The sequence below is a fragment of the Bombina bombina genome, chromosome 3, assembly GCF_027579735.1.
Source record: "Bombina bombina isolate aBomBom1 chromosome 3, aBomBom1.pri, whole genome shotgun sequence".
NCBI lineage: Eukaryota > Metazoa > Chordata > Amphibia > Anura > Bombinatoridae > Bombina > Bombina bombina.
The window spans coordinates 470,335,517-470,360,585 of record NC_069501.1 but is presented as its reverse complement, the minus strand read 5'-3'; the positions used below and the strand labels follow the sequence as shown (position 1 = coordinate 470,360,585).

Genomic DNA, 25,069 nt, shown 5'->3' with positions numbered 1-25,069 from the left:
ATATATATATATATTATATAATTATATATATATTATATATATATATTTATATAATTATATATATATATATTATATATATATATTATTAGATATATATTATATATATATATATATATAAATATTCAATTTCATATTGAATTTGAGGCCGTGAGAAGCCACGCCCCATGCCACGCCTTCTTCACCCCCATTAAAAAAGTGTCCAGGAATCTTCAGGGCAAAAGGTGGCAACCCTAGCTACGTCCCGTGTCCAGTCACCTATAGGTCGTCTGGTATTTTTATGGAGCACAGCTGGCAACCATAAGTGAGAATGGTCCATGGAAAGGGGTTCTAGGCTGCTGGCATTAGCAAAGACCAGGCAAGAAGGTTCTACATGATAACTCCACCGTGAGAACAAAGAAAAATAGAGCAGAGGGAAATCATGGTACAGGAAAGAAGGTTTAGGAATCAAGCAAAACTCGGTTAACAGTTCAAGGAAGGTCCAGGTAAGAAGGTTCAGGGGGAGAACACTGTCTGATTTAACATGGTCCAATTAAAAGGCAATCGAGAGAATGCACTACCTAGAAAAAGAGGTTCAGGTAGTTATAACACCTCTGGAAACAGGTTTCAGATAGACCAGAAAAAAGTTTCAGGGTGTCAGCATGGTCTTTCTAGAGAAGAGAGTTTAGAGACAAAGAAAATCAAGTGAAAGTGTTCAGGTATTAAACACAATCCAGGAAATATGTTCTATGGAGTCAGCAATGGCTGGGAAAAGGGTTGAGGCATCAGGCACAATCCTGGAAAAAAAATTGGGAAGTGATTAAGGTCCAGAAAAGAGGGATCATAGTCCAGGAATGATTGTTAAGAGCAAGTATAGTTTAGAAGATAGAGATACTAAGCACAGTCCTGGGAAGAGAGTTCAGGATCCAAGAATGGACCAGTAAAAAGGATTCAAAGAGCTAATACGGTCCATAAAAGATTTCTGGACAGCCAGGAGTACACTCCAATAGATAGGAATATTGTGACATCAGCAGAGGTCCTAAAGAGTAAGGTTATTTGAATATGCAAGAACCATATAGAGAACCCGCGTGGATTGTAGAGACAACGCTCACACAATTCACTGGTTACAATAAAAACCATGGTTTATTTATGGTTTATCTATGAATGTTTTATTTATTTTTTCCAAATTTGATTCGAGTTGCTTTCACTCAGCATGTATTGTGTAAATTACAGCGCATGTTTTGTATATAAAAACAGTAAAGTACGATGACAGATCAAACTCTTTCTCACCCGGTGAACTGTGAATTGCGATTTGTGAGAGGGAATCGTGACGTAACAAATAACGAGACAACCTCGATTATATATTGATCCTCTTGAAACTACATCTCCCGTGATGCTCCTCTGTTCTTTCGACCACTCACAGGAGGCGTGGTGCGCAGTCGTAGCAAGAGAGTAGGCCGCATCGAGACAGTAGAGTGTTGTACCCGGTGAATTTGCCTGCTCATCCAGTGCCTGATTGCCTGCCTGTCATCATGTTTCTAACGCGTTCCGAGTATGACAGGTTAGAACTGGGGGATTGGGTTTGGAAATAAGAATAAGAGGGAGAGAAGCATGTTGTGCTGGGTAATGTGAGACTTGTGGTGTCATTACAGGGCCTGGGTGGCATAATGTGGGCACTGATGGGATGTAAATGGAGGGAGTGTTGAACAATAATGTGTACAAAATTGAGGTTTTTAGGTTAGTTTTGAAGTGTGTATAGGATGTGCTTTGATGTAAATCAGAGAGTGAAGTGCTGGATTGTTTGCAGTGGCTAAAGGTTGTAGAATGTTAGTTTGGCTGTTTTCTTGACCTACCTTTGGCCAACTTTAAAGGGACATGAAATCCAAAAAGTTTATTTCATGATTCAGATAGAGCATGCAGTTATAAACAACTTTCCAATTTACTTCTATTACTTATTTTGCTTAGTTCTCTTGGTATCCATTGTTTACAAGTATACCTAGATAGGCTGAGGAGCATCAATGTACTACTTGGACGTAACTGCTTATTGGTAGCTGCACATATACTGTATGCATCTGTCATTGGCTCATGTGATGTTTTCAGCTAGCTCCCAGTAGTGCATTGGTGCTCCTTCAACAAAGGATACCAAAAGAATGAAGCAAATTTGATAAGACGTTATTTGGAAAGTTGTTTGAAATTGTATGACTATGTTATATCTGAATCGTGAAAGAAACATTTTGAGTTTCATGTCCCTTTAAGGAACATTCCAGCCACATGGATGCATTTCCGTTTTGAATAGAAGCATTTTTGTAATATACGTGTATTAGCAAAAATGCTTCTAAGAAAAGCTATAGCTGTTTCAAAAGTGTATTAAAGTATGCTCTGTTCACCAGCATTTTAAAGCCTAAGGTGCCCATACTGTCTGGTAATCAATGTGTTAATTGCTGACATGATACAAGCCCCACTGGCGCTCTGAGCAGATGCAATATTTAAAATGCTGGTGCACTGAGAATATTTAGCTATGCTTCACATGCACGTGCAAAGAACAATGATAACATTTTTGCCAATACATGTATATTCAAATTTATAATTAATCTGTGTTTTTAAATTTTGACCTGAATGTCCCTTTAAGTTAAACTTTCTTGGTTCAGATAAGACATACAATTAGAAATATCTTTCCAATTTACTTCTGTGATCTAATATGCTTTGTTCTCTTGGTACTCTATGTTGAAAGGTATATCTAGGTAGGCTCAGGAGCAGCAGTGCACTGCTGGGCGCTAGCTGCTGATTGGTGGTTGCACATATATGCCTCTTTCATTGACTCACCTGATGTGTTCGCCATCTCCCAGTAGTGTGCTGCTCCTTCATTAAAGGATACAAAAAGAATGAAACAAACTTGATAGTAGAACTTAATTGGAAAGTTGTTTAAAATTGTATGTGGTATCTGAATCTTGAATAAAAAAAATTAGGTTTATGTCCCTTTAACTGGCAAGGAACACTTAATGGTATATGTTAACAGATGTATTGCCCTAATCATAAATTAGGCTAAAAAAAAAATATAGGAACCAAGACTTAAAGTTAATGTAAATTTTGATGCAAAAGTGCCCGGTTTTTAAAAATTTGATTAAAAACAGGGGCACTTTAATTCATCAAAATTTACATTTCACTCCTGTTGTGAAAAAAAACTTCCCTTTAAACTTGACAGCAGCTCCAGCTTCCTCCGGTCGTCGCAAGCCATTTCTGATGTCAGAAATGATGGATAGGTCATCCTCCAATCATGTCTCCCCCCCCCCCCCGGGGGAATCAGTGTCTGATTCAACGCCGTTATTGGAGGAAGCCGGATTCCTCATTTTAGACCCAGGAAGAGGCTTTGCGACGGGCGGAGGAAGCTGGAGCTGCTGTCAAGATTAAAAGGTAAGTTTTTTTTTTTTTTGTTTTTTTTTTTCTCTCAACAGGAATGAAATGTAAATTTGGATGAAGTGCTCCTGTTTTCAATCGAATTTTTAAAAACTGGGCACTTTAGCATCAAAATTTACATTCACTTTAAATATTAAGGGATTTTTTTTTTTACTTTGTTGCATGAAAAGGGGGATATTTACAATGTATTGCAGTTTTTTTTTTTTTTATTGATGTTCATGCATTGATAAATAAACACATTTTTATGCTTTTGAGGCTTGTCTCTGGTCACCAATAAAGCAGTGGATGGTATGCTTGAAAGGATGTGAGCTATCAGGCTTTAACACACAGTAACACTTCCTGCTAGAATTCAAATCAAAATAAGCAGCTTTAAAGGGACACTGAACCCCATTTTTTTTCTTTCGCGATTCAGATAGCGCATGACATTTTAAGCAACTTTCTAATTTACTCCTATTATTAATTTTTCTTCGTTCTCTTGGTATCTTTTCATTTAAAAAGCAGGAATGTGATGCATAGGAGCCAGACCATTTAGGTTCAGCACCATGGATAGTGCTTGCTTATTGGAGGCTTACATTTACCCACCAATAAGCAAGTATTACCCAGGTTCTCAACCAAAAATGGTCCGGCTCCTTGGCATCACATTCCTGCTTTTTTTAAATAAAGATAGCAAGAGAACAAAGAAAATTTGATAATAGGAGTAAATTAGAAAGTTGCTTAAAATTGCATGCTCTATCTGAATCATGAAAGAAAAAAATGTGGGTTTAGTGTCCTTTAACATAACTTTTGTTTTCATACAAATATATATTTGAATTGTAATATGTTTAAAATCTAAGCTTGATATTGTTCTTTATTACAGTACTTTATATAAAGGCTCTGCTACACCAAATAAAGGTGAGAGAAAACGGTTACCTGTTTGTAACTTTTTTTTTTTCCTCATATTAAGGGGGGTCAACACATTCTCTCCCGAAGGCCGACTTTTCCAAGTAGAATATGCAATTGAAGCCATAAAGGTATAATTAAGTTTTACTTTTAATTTCCTAATTATACACATTTTTTTTTTTTCGGAACAGAAAGTGAAAGCCAGCACATCTGAACTTGCAAAGTGAAAGCAACTTTTATTTAAGTGAAGTGTAAAGCACCATTTTGAATAGCTTAAAGTGAATGTCAATTTTCCTGTTACCGAATCCTCCAAATGCTTTCTTTTATACATATTAGTTAAACTACTACTTTATTTTTTTTTGAAAAATAAACGATTAAAGGACCAGTCAACACTGTAGATTTGCATAAGCAGTAAATGCAAGATAACAAGACAATGCAATAGCACTTAGTCTGAACTTCAAATAACTACTAGATTTTTTTCTGACAATTTTAAAAGTTATGTCTTTTTCCACTCCCCCTGTACCATGTGACAGCCATCAGCCAATCACAAATGCATACACGTACCATGTGACAGCAATCAGCCATTCACAAATGCATACACACTTATTATTGCACATGCTCAGTAGGAGCTGGTGACTCAAAAAGTTAAAATATAAAAAGACTGTGCACATTTTGTTAATTGAAGTAAATTTGAAAGTTGTTTAAAATTGCATGCTCTATCTGAATAATGAAAGTTTAATTTTGATTGACTGTCCCTTTAATTATATATTTTTCTTTCAAATTTGATTGTTACCTACCCAAACTCCTCCCAGTCATTACTTCCTTCTTCTCCCTGGTGTGACGTTTAGAGCGGTCCCACCCGCTCTGTACGTATACTTCAAGCACGCTCCCGTGTACATCTTCAATTGCGCATGCGTTTGTTATCAATACACATCACCGCCAATATACATAAAAATGTTAAAATGCAATACATTTTAGGAGCCACATAGCAAGAGGCTGTTAGAAGCCATATCCTCTCACAACTGCCACTGTGATAGCAAGGATAGAAAATGTATTACTCATTTTATAATGAGAGCTTCTCCGATCTAGGTATAAGTATGATTTCTGGTAAGTGCGCATGCGCAAAGTGGGAACGCGCGTCTAAACATAGATGAAGATTGCGGTAATTTAGGTTTTAACGCATGCGTATTAAGATTCTGTGACGTTTTGAAAACGGGATTGAAACCCCCGTGGTTGTATCTATGATTGGTTAAGAGTGCATCTAAACCTGTCACTCAAATAGCGAAGATGGCGGGTGGAGGAATCTTAGTGCGATATAACTGATAAAAAATTTTTTTGGCGTAAATATATCAGTCATTGAAAAATTATGAATTAAACTTCAACTTATTTTTTATGCACATTAGTGTGGCGTTCTCGGGGGGGGGTGACTTTACATTCACTTTAAAGAGAAAGTCTACTCCAGAATTTTAATTGTTTAAAAAAATAGTTAATCCTTTTATTACCCATTCCCCAGTTTTGCATAACCAATACAGTTATATAAATATACTTTTTACCTCTGTGATTACCTTGTATCTAGGCCTCTGCAGATTGCCCCTTATTTCAGTTTTTATTACAGACTTGCATTTTAGTCAATCAGTGCTAAGACGGTTATCTATATGGCACACATGAACTAGCACTGTCTAGCTGCCAAAATGCCCTGAGGTGGCCTTCAAGGGCTTAGAAATTAGCATATGAGCCTACCTATGTTTAGGTTTCAACAAAGAATACCAAGAGAACAAAGCAAATTTGAAGATAAAAGTAAATTGGAAAGTTGTTTAAAACTGAATGCCTTATCTAAATAATAAGTTTAATTTTGACTAGACTGTCCCTTTTTAAATATTTGTTTGCATGAGCTTAAAATGAAAACCTATGATATCAGTAATTTATTTACTATTGCAAAAACACCTTTATACGCAAGAGTTTGTGAGTAACCGTTTTAGGGGTTGAATTTAATGTTGCGCTTCTTTTCATCAGATAACGATTTGTGAACTTAAAGGGGCAGTCTAGTCAAAATTAAACTTTCATGATTCAGATAGGGCATGTAATTTTAAACAACTTTCCAATTTACTTTTATTATCTCATTTGGTCAGTTCTTTAGATATCCTTTGTTGAAGAAATAGCAATGCTCATGTGTGAGCCAATCACACAAGGCCTCTATGTGCAGTAACCAATCGGCAGCTACTGAGCATATCTAGATATGCTTTTCAGCAAGTGATATCAAGAGAATGAAGCAAATGAGATAATAGAAGTAAATTAGAAAGTTGTTTAAAATGACATGCTCTTTCTAAATCAGGAAAGAAAAATTTTGGGTTTCATGTCCCTTTAAGCCAGCATATTGAGTGTTTTTTTTCCAGTGATCCCGAAATCGTTTAATCCAGAAAACTACACATAATTGTCTGCATTGTTAATCTAACAGTTTCAAAATCGAAAAATGAAATGTGCACGTGTTTTGATTTTGCTACATTTTACAATTAAATACTTGTATTTTATGCCATTCAATTTAACATTTAAAAATATGTTTCATTCATGAAAATATAACTGCTTCTTTGCTACTGCACGCTCCGGCAACCCCTGACACTAAGACTTTTTTTCCCCCTCTGGCGTTTTCGCCATTGTCCAATGAAAATTGTGGCATTTTGGCATGTTTCAATGTAAACAAAAACAGGATCTTTTGCGCATGCGTTACCAACGTCATTACATAGAAACCTGCAACGATTTTCATTGGACAATGGCAAAAAAGTCAGGAAAAAAAAAATAGTCTTAGTGTCGGGGCGGCTGGAGCGTGCAGTAGCAAAGAAGCGGTTATATGTAAATTACAACAGTAAGTTTTAAATTTGTGTATTTTCATGAATGAAACGTATTTTATTTTTAAATATTACATCGACTGCCGCAAAATACAAGTATTACATTTTACAATCACTTTTTTTTAACTTTAATTGGTTGAGCGGGAAGCATTTGTATCTGTTTGATGCTCCCCAATATGGTGATGGTAAATTTCAATGTATTTGTCTATGTGAAAAAAACAATGGCATGTTTTTGATCAAAAAGTGCTGTCTGGGGTTTATCAAGGCCTTTTAGCTGTGGAATTTAATAAGTAAAAAAAAAAAATTGCCCTGTAAATGTGTTGTTAAAGGGATTGTTATGTAAAATGTTTATGCATAATGAAACAACTCTGCAATATTTTTCATTATTTTGCCCCCTTTTCATGTAATTTAGCTTGGAGAAAATTGAGCAATTTCTAAATCTCAGAGCTTGAAATGTAACCTGCTGACTTCTCAAGGCTTACTCTGCCACATACCTATCCTTAATTGGCTTTTTTTTAATTAGATAACAACAGCTGCAAAACAAGGCATTATATGCTACATTTATGACAGTAGGTAGCCTTGTTGTCTGCAGACTAAAGCCAAGATTTAAAAACGTTAAGACTTGGCTGATATGTTATACTGTAGCAACACAACAGAAATGTCTTGTAATTGCAAGGTGTTAACTGATAATGAAAAAAGTATGTACAGTACACAAAGCGACTAATTGTGATTGCGTCATTGAAAACGGTTAAATATTAACATTCTGATCATTTATCATAGGATATATTGTAATTAGCCTTTTATACACAGCTCACTTCATATAGAAATTATATATTATATGTAACATTCACCACCGGCTAATTTTAACTAAAAATAAGCTAAAATTAGCTAATATTACCATTTCTAAATGTTTATTGCACAATTTATGCATAATTATGCAATTAATTTATGCTTTGGATAGCAGAAAATATTATAATAGAAAGTATTACACTGCCCCCTCCTGACTACTTTTATAATGCCACCCGGCTGGCAATATTTTCTGTGGAGAACACTGCTATTATTTATAACGCACAGTATAAGAAGTATTGATATTGTTCACTGAATCCTCAGATTTGTAAGTTGCTTGTAAAGTGTGTGTCTAGGACTGCTATCCTATAAGGCAGTATATAATATATCTTTTTTAACACCCTGTTACTTTCAGCTTGGTTCCACAGCTATCGGCATCCAGACTTCTGAGGGGGTTTGTCTGGCTGTAGAAAAGAGAATCACATCTTCGCTGATGGAGCCCAACAGCATTGAGAAGATTGTAGAAATTGATGCTCACATAGGTGAAATACTCCCACAACCAGCCATGCTGCCAGCCAATGACTGTTGCAAAATAGACACAACTAATATTCCCTTTACCTTCTATGAACATTATATGAAAGGCTAAAGCCAGGTCATCAATACTCTCCTTAAAAAGTACTCACAAGTCATAGTATTAAATATTCCATAAAGAAAATGGTAAAACAAAAATTAAATTGTCAAACATTCTTTTTTAAAGGGACAGTCTACTTGGAAATTGTAATTGTTTAAAAAGATAGATAATCGGTTTATTACCCATTCTCCAATTTTGCATAACTAACACTGTTATATTAAATTATTAATACTTTTTTTTTACCTCTGTGATTACCTTGTATCTAAGCCTCTGCAGAATGCCCCTTAACACGGTTCTTTTTACAATCTTGCAGTTCAGCCAATTAGTGCTGACTCATGCATAACTCCACGGGAGTGAGCTCAATGTTATCTATCTGGCACACGTGAAGTAGCACTGTCTAACTGTGAAAGGCCAATAGAATGTACAGAGATAAGAGGCGGCCTTCAAGGTCTTAGAAATCAGTTTATGAGCCTACTTATGATGATTCCAACAAAGAATACCTAGAGTGCAAAGCAAATTTGATTATAAAAGTAAATTGGAAAGTTGTTTAAAATTGCATACCCTATCTGAATCATGAAAGTTTAATCTTGACTAGACTGTCCCTTTTTAATCTTTTGTATTTTAAATTGTTTACTGGGAAAAGGGCTTTATTTTTATGAGGTGTGTCCACTATGCACCAATAAGCAGGGAGAGATCTGCTTATCAGTTAGTGGGCAACCAAGCCTTAAAGGGACAGTCTTTTCAAAATTAAACTTTCATGATTCGGATAGGGCATGCAATTTTAAACAACTTTCCAATTTACTTTTAATGTTTGCCTTGTTCTTTTGGTATTCTTTGTTGAAGGCTAAACCTAGGTAGGCTGATATGCGGATTTCTAAACCCTTGAAGGCCGCCTCTTTTCTCATTGCATTCTATTGGCTTTTCACAGCTAGACAGTGCTACTTCACGTTTGTCAGGTTAGATAACATTGTGCTCACTCCTGTGGAGTTATGCATGAGTCAGCACTAATTGCCTGAAATGCAAGATTGTAAAAAGCATTGAGATAAGGGGCAGTCGGTGTATTCATATAACAGTGTTGGTTATTATGCAAAACTGGGGAATGGTTAATAAAAGGATTATCTCTCTTTTTAAACATTTTCAAGTAGACTGTCCCTTTAAAGGGCTTTGCTTTACTCTGGGATTTCACCCTAATCTTGAGATATTGCATCGTAAACTTCCTTTAACTGAGAAGAGAAATAAAGTGACTGTGCCTGCACAAGCTAAATGCATGCTTCCCATATTAGCACCCTAATTGGATACTTAAAGGGACAGTAAACACCATAATTTTTGTTGTTTAAAAAGGTAGATAATCCCTTTATTACCCATTCCCCAATTTTGCATAACCAACACAGTTATTATAATATAATTTTTACCTCTGTGATTACCTTGTATCTATGGCTCTGCAAACTGCCCCCTTATTTCAGTTCTTTTGACAGACTTGCATTTTTAGCCAATCAGTGCTTGCTCCTAGGAGCTTCACGTGCCTGAGCTCCATGTTATCTAAATTAAACACATGAACTAACGCCCTCTAGTGGTGAAAAGCTGTCAAAATGCTTTCAGATTAGAGGTGGCCTTCAAGGTCTAAGAAATTAGCATATGAATCTCCTAGATTTAGCTTTCAACTAAGAATATCAAGAGAACAAAGCAAAATTGGTAATAAAAGTAAATTGGAAAGTTGTTTAAAATGGCATGCCCTATTTAAATCATGAAAGATTTGTTTTGTTTTTTTACTTGACTGTCCCTTTACAGTTCCTTTACTATGGGATGTGGCTACTGAGGACATTTTAAGGGGAAATACATTAAAAACAATTTAACATAGAGATGCCTGTGACATTTAGTAGTCGGCTTTTTACAGATGTGCTTAATTAATTTCATGTGATTAAGTATTTGGGTAGCATGTCCCTGTAAGGTCCATTTGAACTTCCTGTTGGCTTCAACATAAACAGCTTTAATTGACCTATTTAATGCTGTTAATCAAGAAAAGCATAATTAAAAAGCAGTGCCATAACATTTAGTGCCCATTGATCTAAAGCTCTCCACTCTAGGGATTATTATCTAAGACTTCTCTTCAGTACTGTAAGGTCCCTCAAATTACTTTAGTTTGACAGCTGTTTATTTAGCTATGTAGGGTTCTTGATGTGAAGGAAAGACTCATACACTACAATATAATGCTCACTCTCCTTAAAGATTGTGGGATTTCTCTCCATGATGGCGAGTATTTGATCATCATGCCCTCTGTTTGAATTCTAAATAAGTAGTAGATTTTTAAAAGATTTCAATTACTTGCATTTTCACTGCCCCATGTATCATGTGACAGCCAAAAGTCAATCACAAAACATACTGTAGGAGCAGGTGCCTCAGTGTGCATATAAAAAGACTATGGATGATAGAATGTCTTAGTTTTGTGTCTATTTAAAATGTAGCAATAACCATTAGCCTTTATAATTGGGATCATGGAACAGTCAACCATGTTAAGATACACAGTAATAGGCTTTCTCAACTATTATTTTATATTAAACTATTATGAAAGAAAAAACAAGGTTTAAAGGGACAGTCTATACCAGATTTTTTTGTTTAAAAAGATAGATAATCCCTTTATTACCGATTCCCTAGTTTTGAATAGCCAACACCGTTATATAAATACACTTTTTACCTCTGTGATTACCTTGTATCTAAGCCTCTGCAAACTGCCCCCTTATTTCAGGTCTTTTGACAGACATCCATTTTAGCTAATCAGAGCTGGCTCCCTGGAACTCCACGTGCATGAGCAAATATGACACTCATGAACTAACACCCTCTAGTGGTGAAAAACTGTCAAAATGCCCTGAGAGAAGAGACGGCCTCTAAGGGCTTAAAAATTAGCATATGGACCTCCTATGTTTAGCTTTCAACTAAGAATACCAAAAGAACAAAGCAAAATTGGTGATAACAGTAAATTGGAAAATTGATTAAAATTACATTCTCCATCTGAATCATGAAAGTTTATTTTGGACTAGACTGTCCCTTTTAAATATCTTTAGAAACATGATTTTGTTTTCACTGAGGAATAAATAATGTAGTTCAGGTTGCTGAATAAATGACAGGTTGCAAGCACATATGTGAATTAAATCTTCTGTTACACATAGTAATATAAATGAAAATGGTACATACTTTCAAGACTGGTTTTATACAGTAGCTTCACAGTAAGGACCTCCCAGTTTCTTTTTAATCCTGTTTGTGATTTGGCATCTTAGTCAATATTAGTACTTTTGACACGTTAAAGGGACACTGAACCCAATTTTTTTTTCTTTTGTGATTCAGATAGAGCATGACATTTTAAGCAACTTTCTAATTTACTCCTATTATCACATTTTCTTCATTCTCTTGGTATCTTTATTTGAAATTCAAGAATTGAAGTTTAGATGCTGGCCCATTTTTGGTGAGCAACCTGGGTTGTTCTTGCTGATTGGTGGATAAATTTATCCACCAATAAAAAAAAGTGCTGTCCAGAGTTCTGAATAATAATAAAAAAAAGCTTAGATGTCTTCTTTTTCAAATAGATAGCAAGAGAACGAAGAAAAATTGATAATAGGAATAAATTAGTAAGTGGCTTAAAATTGCATGCTCTATCTGAATCATGAAAGAAAAACTTTGGGTTCAGTGTCCCTTTAATCTTTTTTCCACCATATATTGACCCTATTTTATCCCGTTTCTTTATCCAGGCTGTGCCATGAGTGGATTGATAGCAGATGCAAAGACTTTAATTGACAAAGCCCGAGTTGAGACACAGGTAACGTTGTTTCTGCTAACTAATGGATTTTATATGTATTCCAGTTTCCATTGCTATTTTTCAAATCATTTTATCAGTGGATTGCAATAATGAAATGTGGAATTTCAGTAATAATCAGCAATAACTATAGAAGTTAAAGGATACGAAAACAAAACATTTTCTTTTGTGATTCAGATAGAGCATACACTTTTAAAAAAACAAGTTTCCATTTTACTTTTATTATCAAATTTTCTTTGTTCGCAAGATATACTTTGTTGAAGATACCTAGGTAACCATCTGGAGCAGTGCATGGCAGGAAATTGTGCAGCCATCTAGTGCTCTTGCAAATGTATAACATTCTTGCAAAACTGCTGCCATTTAGTGCTCCAGAAATAGGCCGGCTCCTAAGCATACGTCCCAGCTTTTTGACAAAAGATACCAAGAGAATGAAGAAACAATGCTAATAGATGTAAATTAGAAAGTTGCTTAAAATCACATTATCTATCTGAATCATGGGGAAAAAAAATTGGGGTTTCATATCTCTTTAAGATAAAAATTGGTTCAGTATTTGGCAAAGTTACAGCCAAAACCAGTGTATGTGTTTGCTTCACATGTGTCATGGAGATAGAGCTAAGAGACAAAGCAAAGAATGTAGTGTAAATGTGTCTATTACCTCACAGTGAGATACACTGCATGTGTTCCTCTGAGGCAGCAATAAATCAGGAGATAACTGTTATTGAGAATAATCTCTCAGGCCTATTTTGTGGGGGGGGGCAGCATAATGTCTGGAGTCTGCAGGAATTTCAAATATGAATGTTATAGATTGAAAATGTGTAGGAAACTATGATTATGCATTCCCTTTCTGTTTAGCAAACTACTTAGTTGATTTTTATGCACAGCAATCTGTTTATTTTCAGGTATGCCAGTGTTTCTCAAGTACCCCCATCAGGCCAGGTTTTTATTATAGCTGAGTCAATGCACAGGTGAAGTAATCAGCTGATCAGTAACCATGGTTACTAACCTGTTCTCATCCATCAGCTGATTATTTCACCTGTGCACTGGTTCAGCCATAATGAAAACCTGGCCTGATGGGGGGGTACTTGAGGACCACAGTTGAGAAACAATGCGGTATGCAATGATCATCCACTATGTATTATGTCTTATCCTGAACATAATAAATAGGTTTGAAGAACAAAACATGCATGAAGAAAGCTACGTATTTAAAATGCTTCCCTGTGCACAGTATCTCTTGAAAGGGATAGTAAACATGTTGACATGTTAAAGGGACATAAAACAAGATATAACAATACCTTAATTACTTTACCTGCACATTTATACTGTAGTGCCTCGCCATTAACTCTTTTTTTTTTTTTTTTTTTTTTTTTTTTTTAAGTTTCTGACTTGAAAAGCTCTAACTCCTCCCACACATTTCCTTCTATGGCTGTATCTATATCTATTGTTATTTGGTAGAATGAAAAACTGAATAGGAATTATCTGCTGGAGCATGCATAGAAGCTGTGAACTCAGTTGAAATACAATGCCTGTGTCTAAACACTGATAACAGGGGTGGAGTTACCTTCTCCAGGCAGTTTAGCTATATAATTAATTTTGCTCATTTTTGAAAATTATTTTAAAATACCTGCCAGCAATTTTTAAACTTTTTTTTTTTTTTTTTATGCAAACTATTTTTAATGAATTAGCCCTTTTAGGATATGCACAGATCTCAACCTGTTTTATGCCCCTTTTAATATAAAATGTTTTATTATGTGTTGTAAAACAAGTTAGAAATATACTTTTATTATTCTTTTTGCCCCTCCCTTTTTTTTTTTTTCTATTTTTTTTTTTTTTTGTAATTTTGAAAATTAAGAGTTTTCCAATTCGGACAACTTGAAGTGCACATGGCAGGCTTCACAAGCCTAACCTTGCCACATTTATATCCCCAACTGGCTTCAGAGATTATCAGATAAGAACTGCAAAGCAATAGTAATTTTCTTAACATGATAAATGTGGTTAGCCTTGTCTACTCCAATAACAAGTCCTGATTGATTCCTCCAGAGGGCAAACAAATTCTTTATGATTTCAAAACATTTTCAAATTCATCCACTCTTAATGTATTGCAAGACTGCAGAAAAATCTGGTAATTGCAAGGTGTGTACTGTCCTTTAAACTTTCTTTTTTTTTTTTTTTTTTTTTTTTTTTTTTTTGCCATAGAGTAAACTTTTACCCATTTTAGTAGATTATGTATTTCTGAAGTCATGTTTTTTAAAATATGGATTTTAGTGAGTTTACTTGATTTAAAGGGCCATAATAATGAAAGATTACATGCTGTAATTCACAGGGGGGTCACTAGTGTTAAAATTACATGTTTTTTGTTTTTTTGGTTCTTCCTGCGTGTCCATCCAGAATCACTGGTTCACATATAATGAGACTATGACGGTTGAGAGTGTCACGCAGGCCGTGTCTAACTTAGCACTGCAATTTGGGGAGGAAGATGCTGATCCTGGCGCTATGGTAAGTGCCACATATATGTGCTCTGAAATTTTGTGTAGGGAAAGATGCCTTTCTCAGTATGCAAATGAGAAGATTACAGGTATTAAAATGTTAAATGCCAAGTTACTGCCACCTAGCAGTCATGGGGGGTTAAAGGCCCATAATAATCTAATGTAATTTTAAAACTATCAACCCTGCAAAACTGTCTTTAATGCCCGCAAAGGGGTTAATCACACAGTAGAAGTATTGTCTAGGTACCCGCAGAGCCTTGCTAGTCCCCAGCAGAAACTGCCGCTGATCCTATCGGTAGCGCTAGTTGCATGACTCAGATGTGGGCCTAGTGCTTCTGATTGGATTAGCTGTGTTTTATGGTCTTCGGGTCCCAAGCTTTACTTCAAAGTGGCCCATTAATGCATAGCTACTCCGACTACCTATCTCTATAAACAATACATAAATACAGATTATGGCATGAACCCCTTTCTGCCGTTACGACGTTCTATGACATCTTAATTGCGCTGGGCTTTAGCATTGTTAGGATGGCATGGAACCTCCTAACGGTCCAGTTGTCCAGAAACCATAGCCGCTTTCATGTATGTGTTCGCGGGCTGGGGGGTGTGCCTAGCGTCAGGCATTCACCTCTGACCCGATCCCATAATTAAAATCATTATTTCAATTTGTACTCATTTGTTTACATCAGAACTTTGTTGTGATGTAGACAAATTAGTCCCGGCTGGAAGGGGTTAAATCAATTTATTAAATGTTTACGAAATCTATATAATAAATATGGGCGTGTAAGCTACAGTACTGTAAAGAGTGTTTTTCACCTGTTGGCTGGTTTTTTTTATTAAAGGGATATATTATTTTTTACAAGCATATGAAAGAGTTTTTACTTGAAGAAAAGGTTTGTGCTGGTAGAATAGTGTTCACATGGGAACAAAGTTCTAATGTAAACACTATTAGTAGAAATGAAATCATGCGATCATTAATGTGATACCGTGATTTCAAGGCCGGGATCTGATTGTGGGGGAGCAGAATTTCCTTCCATTTCCCTGCTCCATAAATCACAGATTCATACACGTGTATATACACTGAACTCTTGCATATGTTCAGTAGGAGCTTGTGCCTCAAAAAGTGTGCATATTAAAAAAAAAAATGCACAATTTGACAATAGAAGTAATAAGTATTTATTTTTTTTCAATGCTCTCTCAATCATAAGTTTTAATTTTGACTTTAATATCACCTTAAAGGGACAGCTAGAATAGCTGGTTGTTACTCATCATGCTGCTGTTTCCTCCTTTGCGTGCAGCACTCAAAGCAGCTTTCTTATTTTAACCCCTTTGCAGGTATCATTTGGTGAAGCTCTGCATCTTTATACAGGGAGTTGCCATCTTGGAGCTTAGGTATTCTTGCATCCTGTGACAAAAATGGTGCAGATTCGCATATCAGTGACATTGCCAAACTTATAGTGAGCTTCTGATTAGTGTATATGATACAGACTGGTAGATTTTAAAAAAAGCTGTCAATCTCGCTTATCTGTGAGAGCTGTCACAGAATGCAAGAATACTTAAAGGGACACAAAACACTTTTTTTTTCTTTAAAGGGCCATGATACCCAAATGTTGAAACACTTGAAAGGGATGCAGCATAGCTGTAAAAAGCTGACTAGAAAATATCACCTGAACATCTCTATGTAAAAAAAGATATTTTACCTCAAAAGTTCCTCTGTAGCCACATCCCATTGTAAAGGACTTCTAAACAGCAAATCAGTATGTCTGTCCGGGACAGCTAAGGGGTTGAGCCTTGTGCACTCTCATGTTATTTCCCTATTCAGTTTAAGGAAGTTTACTATGAAATCTCATGAGATCACAGTAAAAGAGTTCATGACCTCAGCACTGTTGATGCTGATTGGCTGCTGTTCATTTCTTCAGGTTTTTTTTTTACCTGCAGCTGAGCAGTGACTGAAGTATATTGTTTTACACAGAACTTTTCTGCTGAGCTGAGGAAATTGTTAGATAAAATATCTTCCATTTTTACATAGAGATGCTCAGGTGATATTTTCCTGTCGGCTTTTTACAGTTATACTGCATCAGTTTCAAGTGATTTAGCAAAAGAGTATTATGTCCCTTTAATGATTCAGATAGAGCATGCAATTTTAATAGTTTCTAATTTACTCCTATTAATTTTCTTTGTTCTCTTGCTATCTTTATTTTAAAATCAGGAATCTAAGCTTAAGAGCCAGCCCATTTTTGGTTTAGAACCTGGGTAGTGCTTGCTTATTGGTGGCTACATTTAGCGCTACCCAGGTGCTGAACCAAAAAATGCGCTCCTAAGATTACATTCCTCCTTTTCAAATAAAGATAGCAAAAGAATGAAGAATAATTTGTAATAGGAGTAAATTAGAGCATGCAATTTTAATCCAAGTTTCTATCTGAATCATAAAAGAAAAAAAAATGGGTTTTGTGTCTCTTTAAATTCCAAGATGGTGGCACCTAGTATGACGGTGGGGAACCTGACCTGTTAAAATAAGAGAACAGCTCTTAAGAGATATGTAGACAGAAGAGGAAAAAAACAATAACATGGTATTACCCATGTTAATGTAGTTGTTGCCATGAGTTTAATGTCCCATTTAACCCCTTTCTGCGTTTAGGAAGTTCCATGCCGTCCTACGCTTGGCTTTAGCACCGTTAGGATGGCGTGGAATGTCCTGAAGCAATAGCCACTTGCGGGCTGAAGGTTGTGAATTGCTTTGTAGGCACTCGATCCCATCATTGAAATCAATTTAAATGTTTACTTTGATGTAGACAAATAAGCCCCGGCAGGAATGGGTTAAATTAAAGCTATTTGGCTTTTGAAACTAATAGGAAGTGCATGTTTGTGCACAACTGGTTGTTGAGATAGCTTGCTCACTGGCTGATAAGTACATCTCCCACAGCCCGGGTTGATGTGCAATGATGACGCCTGTAGCAACACAGTAATGCACTGTATTGATTTCCATTCCCCTCAAAGTGCATTATTGTATTTTATTTTTTAATTTCTAGCCTTTTATTTACAAATGCAAGATACACTATTGCTTTATTACACTGATTCTGCTTTTTTTTAAAAAAAAAAAAAAATTAAATCCCTGTCTATCTTTCTGCTACTACAATTCCTTTCACTGTTTTTCCACTTGTTGTTTGTATGATCTGACTTGTGTAATTCACCTGCTTATTGCTATGTTGCATTCCAGCTGTTCTCACTGCTTCCCTTGCTTTTGTATACTGTGGTCTCCCTCTCATTTGCATGCTTCTGGGACTCTCCGCTGTTTTAGTCTACCTGCCCATCCTGCTGCTACCTCTTCGTATTGTCATGGAGCCAGCTAGGGTTATTTCTTCATTGAAATGTTTTTCAGAGCCGTCCTTTTGGGGTAGCATTACTATTTGGCGGAGCAGATGAGAAGGGGCCCCAATTGTGAGTATTCTGCGGTAGGGCAAGAATGGTTCTACAACATATCTCATCATTTCACAGCTTCACAATGTTCCAACTTCAAATCATACCACAACTGAGCCCTCCTATATTTACCTTTTTGTATGTAGATTCCACATGGACCCTTCAGGCACTTTTGTACAGTGTGATGCTCGTGCCATAGGATCAGCTTCTGAGGGAGCACAGAGTTCATTACAGGAAGTTTATCACAAGGTAACTAGAAATCATGGGATACCCTAAGATTGGGGAGCCTGGATTACAGGAATTGGGAAATATGTGACTGTAGCACTAAGACACTGATTATCATTTTGTTTTAAAGTCCATGACCTTGAAGGAAGCCATTAAAGCGTCACTTACAATCCTCAAGCAAGTAATGGAAGAAAAACTGAATGCAACAAATATTGAGGTATTTATTATACTATCTACTGAGCTATTTTGCATTTGGTTTCTTCACAATAATGTTTTCTATATGAACAAGCTGAAACTCAAACCTTCTGTGAATCCACTTCCTTGCTTACTAATCTCACGGCTTTGCATAGCTTCATTTGATTTTACAATTAAAAGGCATACAAGTCAATAGTATACTAGAGTAACGCACTGGGGGGGGGGGGGGGTCTGCTTTATAGGCAATCAAGTTAGTGCATTATGGGTATGCTTAAATCAGCATTTGTCAAGCTTCAAGTTCTACAGTATATATATATATCCAAATACCAGATCTTGCCCTCAATTAGGAAACCGCCTGGGTGCAACTTTGCAATAAAATAGTAGCCCAAAAACAAGTGCACTCTTAGGTCTTTCACAGCAAAGTTACTTTATTTGTGTAACGTTTTCGGAGGTCTTGCCTCCTTCATCTCCTAATGAAGGAGGCAAGACCTCCGAAAACGTTACACAAATAAAGTAACTTTGATGTGAAAGACCTGAGAGTGCACTTCGGCTTTTTTATATATATATATATATATATATATAGTACACCCCTCACATTTTTGTAAATATTTTATTATATCTTTTCATGTGACAACACTGAATAAATGACTTTGCTACAATGTAAAGTAGTGAGTGTACAGCCTGCATAACAGTGTACATTTTCTGTCCCCTCAAAATAACTCAACACACAGCCATTAATGTCTAAACCGTTGTCAACAAAAGTGAGTACACTCCTAAGTGGAAATGTCCAAGTGTCAATATTTTGTGTGGCCACCATTATTTTCCAGCACTGCCTTAACCCTCTTGGGCAAAGAGTTCACCAGAGCTTCACAGGTTGCCACTGGAGTCCTCTTCCACTCCTCCATGACGACATCACAGAGCTGGTGGATGTTAGAGACCTTGCGCTCCCACCTTCCGTTTGAGGATGCCCCACAGATGCTCAATAGGGTTTAGGTCTGGAGACATGCTTGGCCAGTCCATCACCTTTACCCTCTGCTTCTTTAGCAAGGCAGTGGTTGTCTTGGAGCTGTTTGGGGTCATTATGTTGGAATACTGCCCTGCGGCCCAGTCTCCGGAGGGAGGGGATCATGCTCCTGCTTCAAAAATCTCCCGTACTCTTCATATGTTTGGGCTTTGGGGTAGACGGCAAGACGGAAGCCTTTTCTTACGAAGAAAAACATCCAAGCCCAGATAAATTTAGCAAAAACACATCTGAAGTCTCCCAAAAGCATGTGAGAACAGGTATTGTGGTCTGATGAAACCAAGGTTGAACTTTTTGGCAATAATTCCTAAAGATATGTTTGGTGCAAAAACAACACTGCATATCACCAAAAGAACACCATACCCACAGTGAAGCATGGTGGTGTCAGCATCATGCTTTGGGGCTGTTTTCAGCTGGAACTGGGGCCTTAGTCAAGGTAGAGGGAATAATGAACAGTTCCAAATACCAGTCAATATTGGCACAAAAGATTTAAAGGCTTCTGCTAGAAAGCTGAACATAAAGAGGAACTTCATCTTTCAGCATGACACCGCCCCAAAGCATACATCCATACTAAAAAATTATAATCATGGAGGAATAATTTCCCATACATTTAATGCAGTAATAATTTTCCTGCAGTAGGTATAGCAAGTAATTTGGAACACATTAAGGGGAAACACATTTGTAGTACTTTGTCCCTTTAAAGGGACCTGATACTCAGAAATGTTCTATGTTCCATTTAAAATATAATGTTTGAAAAATAGATGTTTCTGTACTAAAGAAAACAAACTGCTTGTCACCTGTTTCTGTGTGAGTTGTCCTTATCAGCCAATGAGCATTAAAGTCCGGAAACAATTGTATGCAATTGTGCATTTTCTGTTAGATTCACATAAGCTTTTACTTAAACGTTCATGCAAAAGCTGTTTGGTCTTACATATGCATTAGGGATGGCCAAGAGATTGTCCGAGGGCCACATGCTTCCCTCTACATTAGCTTTTGTGGTCAGCAGGAATAGAAACAAACTAAGAATTGTATGCCATCAGCATTGTGGCTCCTGAAAAAAATCAGATAAAAAAAAAAATGAGGACTTTGGAGGCTCCTGGTGGGATGGGCAAACAAGATGGCCACAACTCAAAAGGGCACTCTGGCCTTGTGCCATTGGACATTCTTAGGAAATATATAAATTAGTGTGTGGTTATTGGATGGATGGATGGATGGATATAGATATAGATAGATATATATATTAGTCCTTAAAGTGAAAGTCAATCCTAGCGTTTGTGAAACACTACGATTGGCCATTGGAACAAATAAAGGGGACTTTCATTCATGAGTTATAAAATACTTCATGCAGAAAGCTCCTTTATTTGTTTCAAGCGTTTGTTGCACTGAGCTGCTCAGGCAGCCCACTGCAGAGCGCTGTTTTGCTATGAGGTGACGTTTCCACCTCTTAGCAAATAGCATACGGAAAATCTGGCGCCACCAGGCACCAAGCCGGATTTCCTGCCCGGCTACTGGCTAAGAGGTGAAAACGTCACTCTCAAGCAAAACAGCGTTTTGCCGTGAGCTACCTGAGCAGCTCAGTGTGGCGAACACTTGAAACAAATAAACAAGCTTTCTGCATGAAGTATTTTATACTGCATGAATGAAAGTCCCCTTTATTTGTTCCAGTGGTCAATCCCTAGCATTTCACAAACGCTAGGATTGACTTTCACTTTATAGCGGCTAAATACCTGATCTGTGGTGTCCATGTTTTTGGAAGTTGGTATCACTAATATATTAAAACAGTTTGAGTACCATGTCCCTTTTTAAGGTGCTATCATTAGCTCAATGAAAACACACTAACCTGATCTTAGGGCTCTGTCTCCCCAGTATGAGCAAATAGACTAAAGTATTAATTATTTATGGGAGCTATAAATCACAATTATTACAATAACATTTGTATTGTAAACTGTTATGGGATATAAAAAATTAAACTGCTTCAGAAATTAAAGGGGACAGTTAAGTCCCCAAAAAAACTTTCATGTTTCAAATAGGGCATGTAATTTTAAACAACTTTCCAATTTACTTTTCTCACAAATTTTGCTTTGTTCTCTTGGTATTCTTAGTTGAAAGCTAAACCTAGGTAGGCTTATATGATTTCTGAGCCCTTGAAGGCCGCCTCTTATCACATGCTTTTTTATTTGATTTTCACAACAGAGAGGAGAGCTAGTTCATGTGAGCCATATATTTAAAAAAAAAAAAAAAAAAAACTTGGCTAAAATTAATGCTTTATTTTTTTTTTCTCTCCTCATGTCACTACTCAATATTTTTCAAAATGATTTTTTAAAAAAAAGTTACATAGCAGCTTTATTTAAGCACATGCTGTTTTTTTTTTTTCTCTCTCCTTGTCAGTCACTTTTTTGATCTCACAATTCCAGGATTGCTGAGGGAGATTCCTCCCCTGCACTGGGAATCTCATCTGTAATTCTCCAGCAAGTTATAGGGAGCAGGATGGATCCTGTGTCGATTATAATTGGGGGTGGGTGTTGCGGGGACCTGTCCAGGGAGCTATTCTGGTGGCAGGTGGCTATATTTGGGGCATTGCAGCGGCACATATTTCTTACTGACATCCGTCACATTCACAGCAGCTGCTCACCCTAATTCCTCCTCCTCTTTCCAACTGACCACCTCTATTTCTCCCCCACAGCTTGCCACGGTAGAGCCTGGGAAGAAGTTCCACATGTACTGTAAGGAAGATCTGGAAGAAGTAATTAAAGACATCTGAACATTTCTGGACTCATAGCAACGGATTAAGACCACAACTGATATTCCCTTTCCTTACTCTGTTATTTTTTTTAATGATTGTCTCTGTATATAGATGAAGTTCCAGAGAGTCACCTGAAATAAACCATTTTGTTATTCCTTACTACAAAGTGGAGCATTTTTACACTAATTGCTGCCTACTACCATATACCCTGACGAGGAAGGGAGATTGTTCATTTATGTGAAATGTTCAACATTTTGCAGTAAAATCACTATAAAAAATATACGGTATCCTACAAATTCCTCTAAGAGGGGGTGAGTAAGTCTCTGAAAACTGCACCTTCATGATTCTGTGTTTAAAGGGGCATTAACCTCAACATTTAATCCACCATAGAGTGGCAAATTATGTATAGTGAAAGAAAAACCTTGCAATACACTTTATTTTTCCCCTGCTTTTCTTGTTGCTGAAAATTGAAGTTATACAACTCCGCCAGAGAGGATGATAGCATTCCTCATACATGCTGCACAGTTATTGCTTTATATCTGTCCCCTAATTAACTACGACAAAGGGCATATGATAACGCTGAATAATTTTTTCAAGTGGGGTGCTCCTGCACTGCAAAACAATGCAAAATTACAATTTTAAATGCTTTTTAAAGTATTTGTTTGACGATATTTTGCAATGCAGTGCTTTAATTTTGGATGCATATAAAAATGGCTTTAATCTCAAGTTAAAAATCAGGAGCAATCCATCGTTGGGTAATTCACTTAGTGTTAAAAGGTGCCCTAGAAGAATTTGCTGATAAATATGCCGACCCCAAACAGACTAGTAGTTATTTAAAAAAAGAAAAATAAAGTTGGTTTATGTAAAATATTTCTTTTCCTCTGCATGTAGTTTATGAAGGTAAAATGTTAAAAAAAAAAAAAAAAAAAAAATGTTGCAAGATTTGCAGTGCTATGTTTATTTTTGATGAAACAGAAGCATTTTCATAGTACTTGCAAAACTATATAAAGTATTTATATACACCATCAATATTTCCTTTTGTTGTGCACACTAATCCCCCTGCCTGAAACTGCACGCTGCTTCAAGCTGTATGCAGTTCACAAATGGCTTGCTGGATCATGGAAGGATAGAGAGAGATTGGCCTGGCTGCTTTAAAACTCGACAATCAAGTTGGGAAAAACAGCAGTGATCGATTTGAATAATTGAGTGGGGTGATAGGAGATACCATTATACACAAGGAACGAAACAAACTGTAGATATTAAAAAGTTCATTTAAACTCCTCTTGTGAATGTCAAATGATGCCAATAAACATGCGTTTATTGCAAACTTTTCACGGCAGTATTGCAAGTAAACAATCCCTTATAATGTAAATGGAAGAGATAATATATGAATACCTTAAGAGTCCAACAGGTTATCATTCACAGTGTTGTATTCTGTTGTGGAATTTCCACCTTACCAAATCCACACCCCATCTGTGTCCTTTCAACGGAGGTCCGCCATGCAGGTAGGATCCAGAAAGGGCTCACAGGTACTCGTTCTTCCACTAGGCTAACGGCTCCTAAACACGCCAATTCCGACAAAAGGGGCTGCAGCTGCAAGGGCCCTCCTACACTCCCACAGGTAAATTATAACAAGCTTCCAAGATTAGCAGTTACGTTTACCATCACGGATAGATGCAAGAGGGAAGACTTTAGTTAAAATGTCCATTTTATTAGAGAAATACACAAAGTAAAAACACTCGGGCACAGGCACTACCAGCTGATGCGTTTCATGCCCGCAGACATTTAATCAGAGCTAAATTACAAGTTGTTAAACATCACATAAGTGCTTGGAGTTTCCTCTAGTAGCCAATCAAATCATACAGCAGGTTAAAGGGCCATGATACCCAAATGTTGAAACACTTGAAAGTGATGCTGTATAAAGCTGACTAGAAAATATCACCTGAACATCTCTTTGTAAAAAAAGAAAGATATTTTACCTCAAAATGTCTTAAGTATTCAAACCCCATCGCAAAGGACTTTAAGCAGCAAATCAGTATGTCTGTCCTGGAACAGGCAAGTGAGCTTTCGTGCACATTCATATTATTTCCCTATTCAGTTTAAGGAAGTTTACTATGAAATCTCATAAGAGTTAAGTGAAATTTCATGAGATCACAGTAAAAGAGTTCATGACCTCAGCACTGCTGATGCTCATTTCTTAATTTATTTATTTTTTACCTGCAGCTGGGCAGCAGCTGAGTATAACTTTTTGCTCAGATCTTACTCTGCTGAGCTGAGGAGATTGTGAGGTAAAATATCTTCCTTTTTTACATAGAGATGCTCAGGTGATATTTTCCTGTCAGCTTTTTACAGTTATACTGCATCAGTTTCAAGTGATTTAGCTTATGAGTATTATGTCCCTTTAATACGTCATTTCCATACACTCGCTCACTGAACATACAGCTACTCAAGCTTGATCTAGCTTAAAAATTTGCTACAATGTTAACAAGGCTAAATTCGACATCCACATGTGCTACTTCATAATTACATTATATAACTACAGCGCATCTTAGATACAAAAGTTTCTTGAGGTAAAGTGCTTACAGAATTAAACATGTTCGCAACAATTAAATAGCAGCAATAATAGAAACACACAAAGAAATAAAGGAATAAAT

The 25,069-nt window shown here is 36.5% G+C and overlaps 1 protein-coding gene across 1 annotated transcript; it reads left to right on the top strand.

The window, feature by feature from the left end:
* Nucleotides 1-1,384: 1,384 nt before the first annotated feature.
* Nucleotides 1,385-22,581, top strand: PSMA5 (proteasome 20S subunit alpha 5). The gene is made up of 9 exons (XM_053706763.1): nucleotides 1,385-1,537; nucleotides 4,334-4,400; nucleotides 8,314-8,440; nucleotides 12,270-12,337; nucleotides 14,720-14,827; nucleotides 18,194-18,252; nucleotides 18,378-18,480; nucleotides 18,587-18,673; nucleotides 22,356-22,581. The coding sequence occupies exons 1-9, from the start codon at nucleotides 1,509-1,511 to the stop codon at nucleotides 22,431-22,433; spliced, it is 726 nt and encodes a 241-aa protein (XP_053562738.1). The 5' UTR covers nucleotides 1,385-1,508; the 3' UTR covers nucleotides 22,434-22,581.
* Nucleotides 22,582-25,069: the final 2,488 nt, after the last annotated feature.

Excerpts from the sequence above, each read along its gene's own strand:
- PSMA5 (XM_053706763.1), top strand. The coding sequence starts at position 1,509 with ATGTTTCTAACGCGTTCCGAGTATGACAG. Across the intron at positions 4,401-8,313 it reads ATGCAATTGAAGCCATAAAG|CTTGGTTCCACAGCTATCGG; the intron begins GTATAATTAAGT and ends TGTTACTTTCAG. Across the intron at positions 12,338-14,719 it reads AAGCCCGAGTTGAGACACAG|AATCACTGGTTCACATATAA; the intron begins GTAACGTTGTTT and ends GTGTCCATCCAG.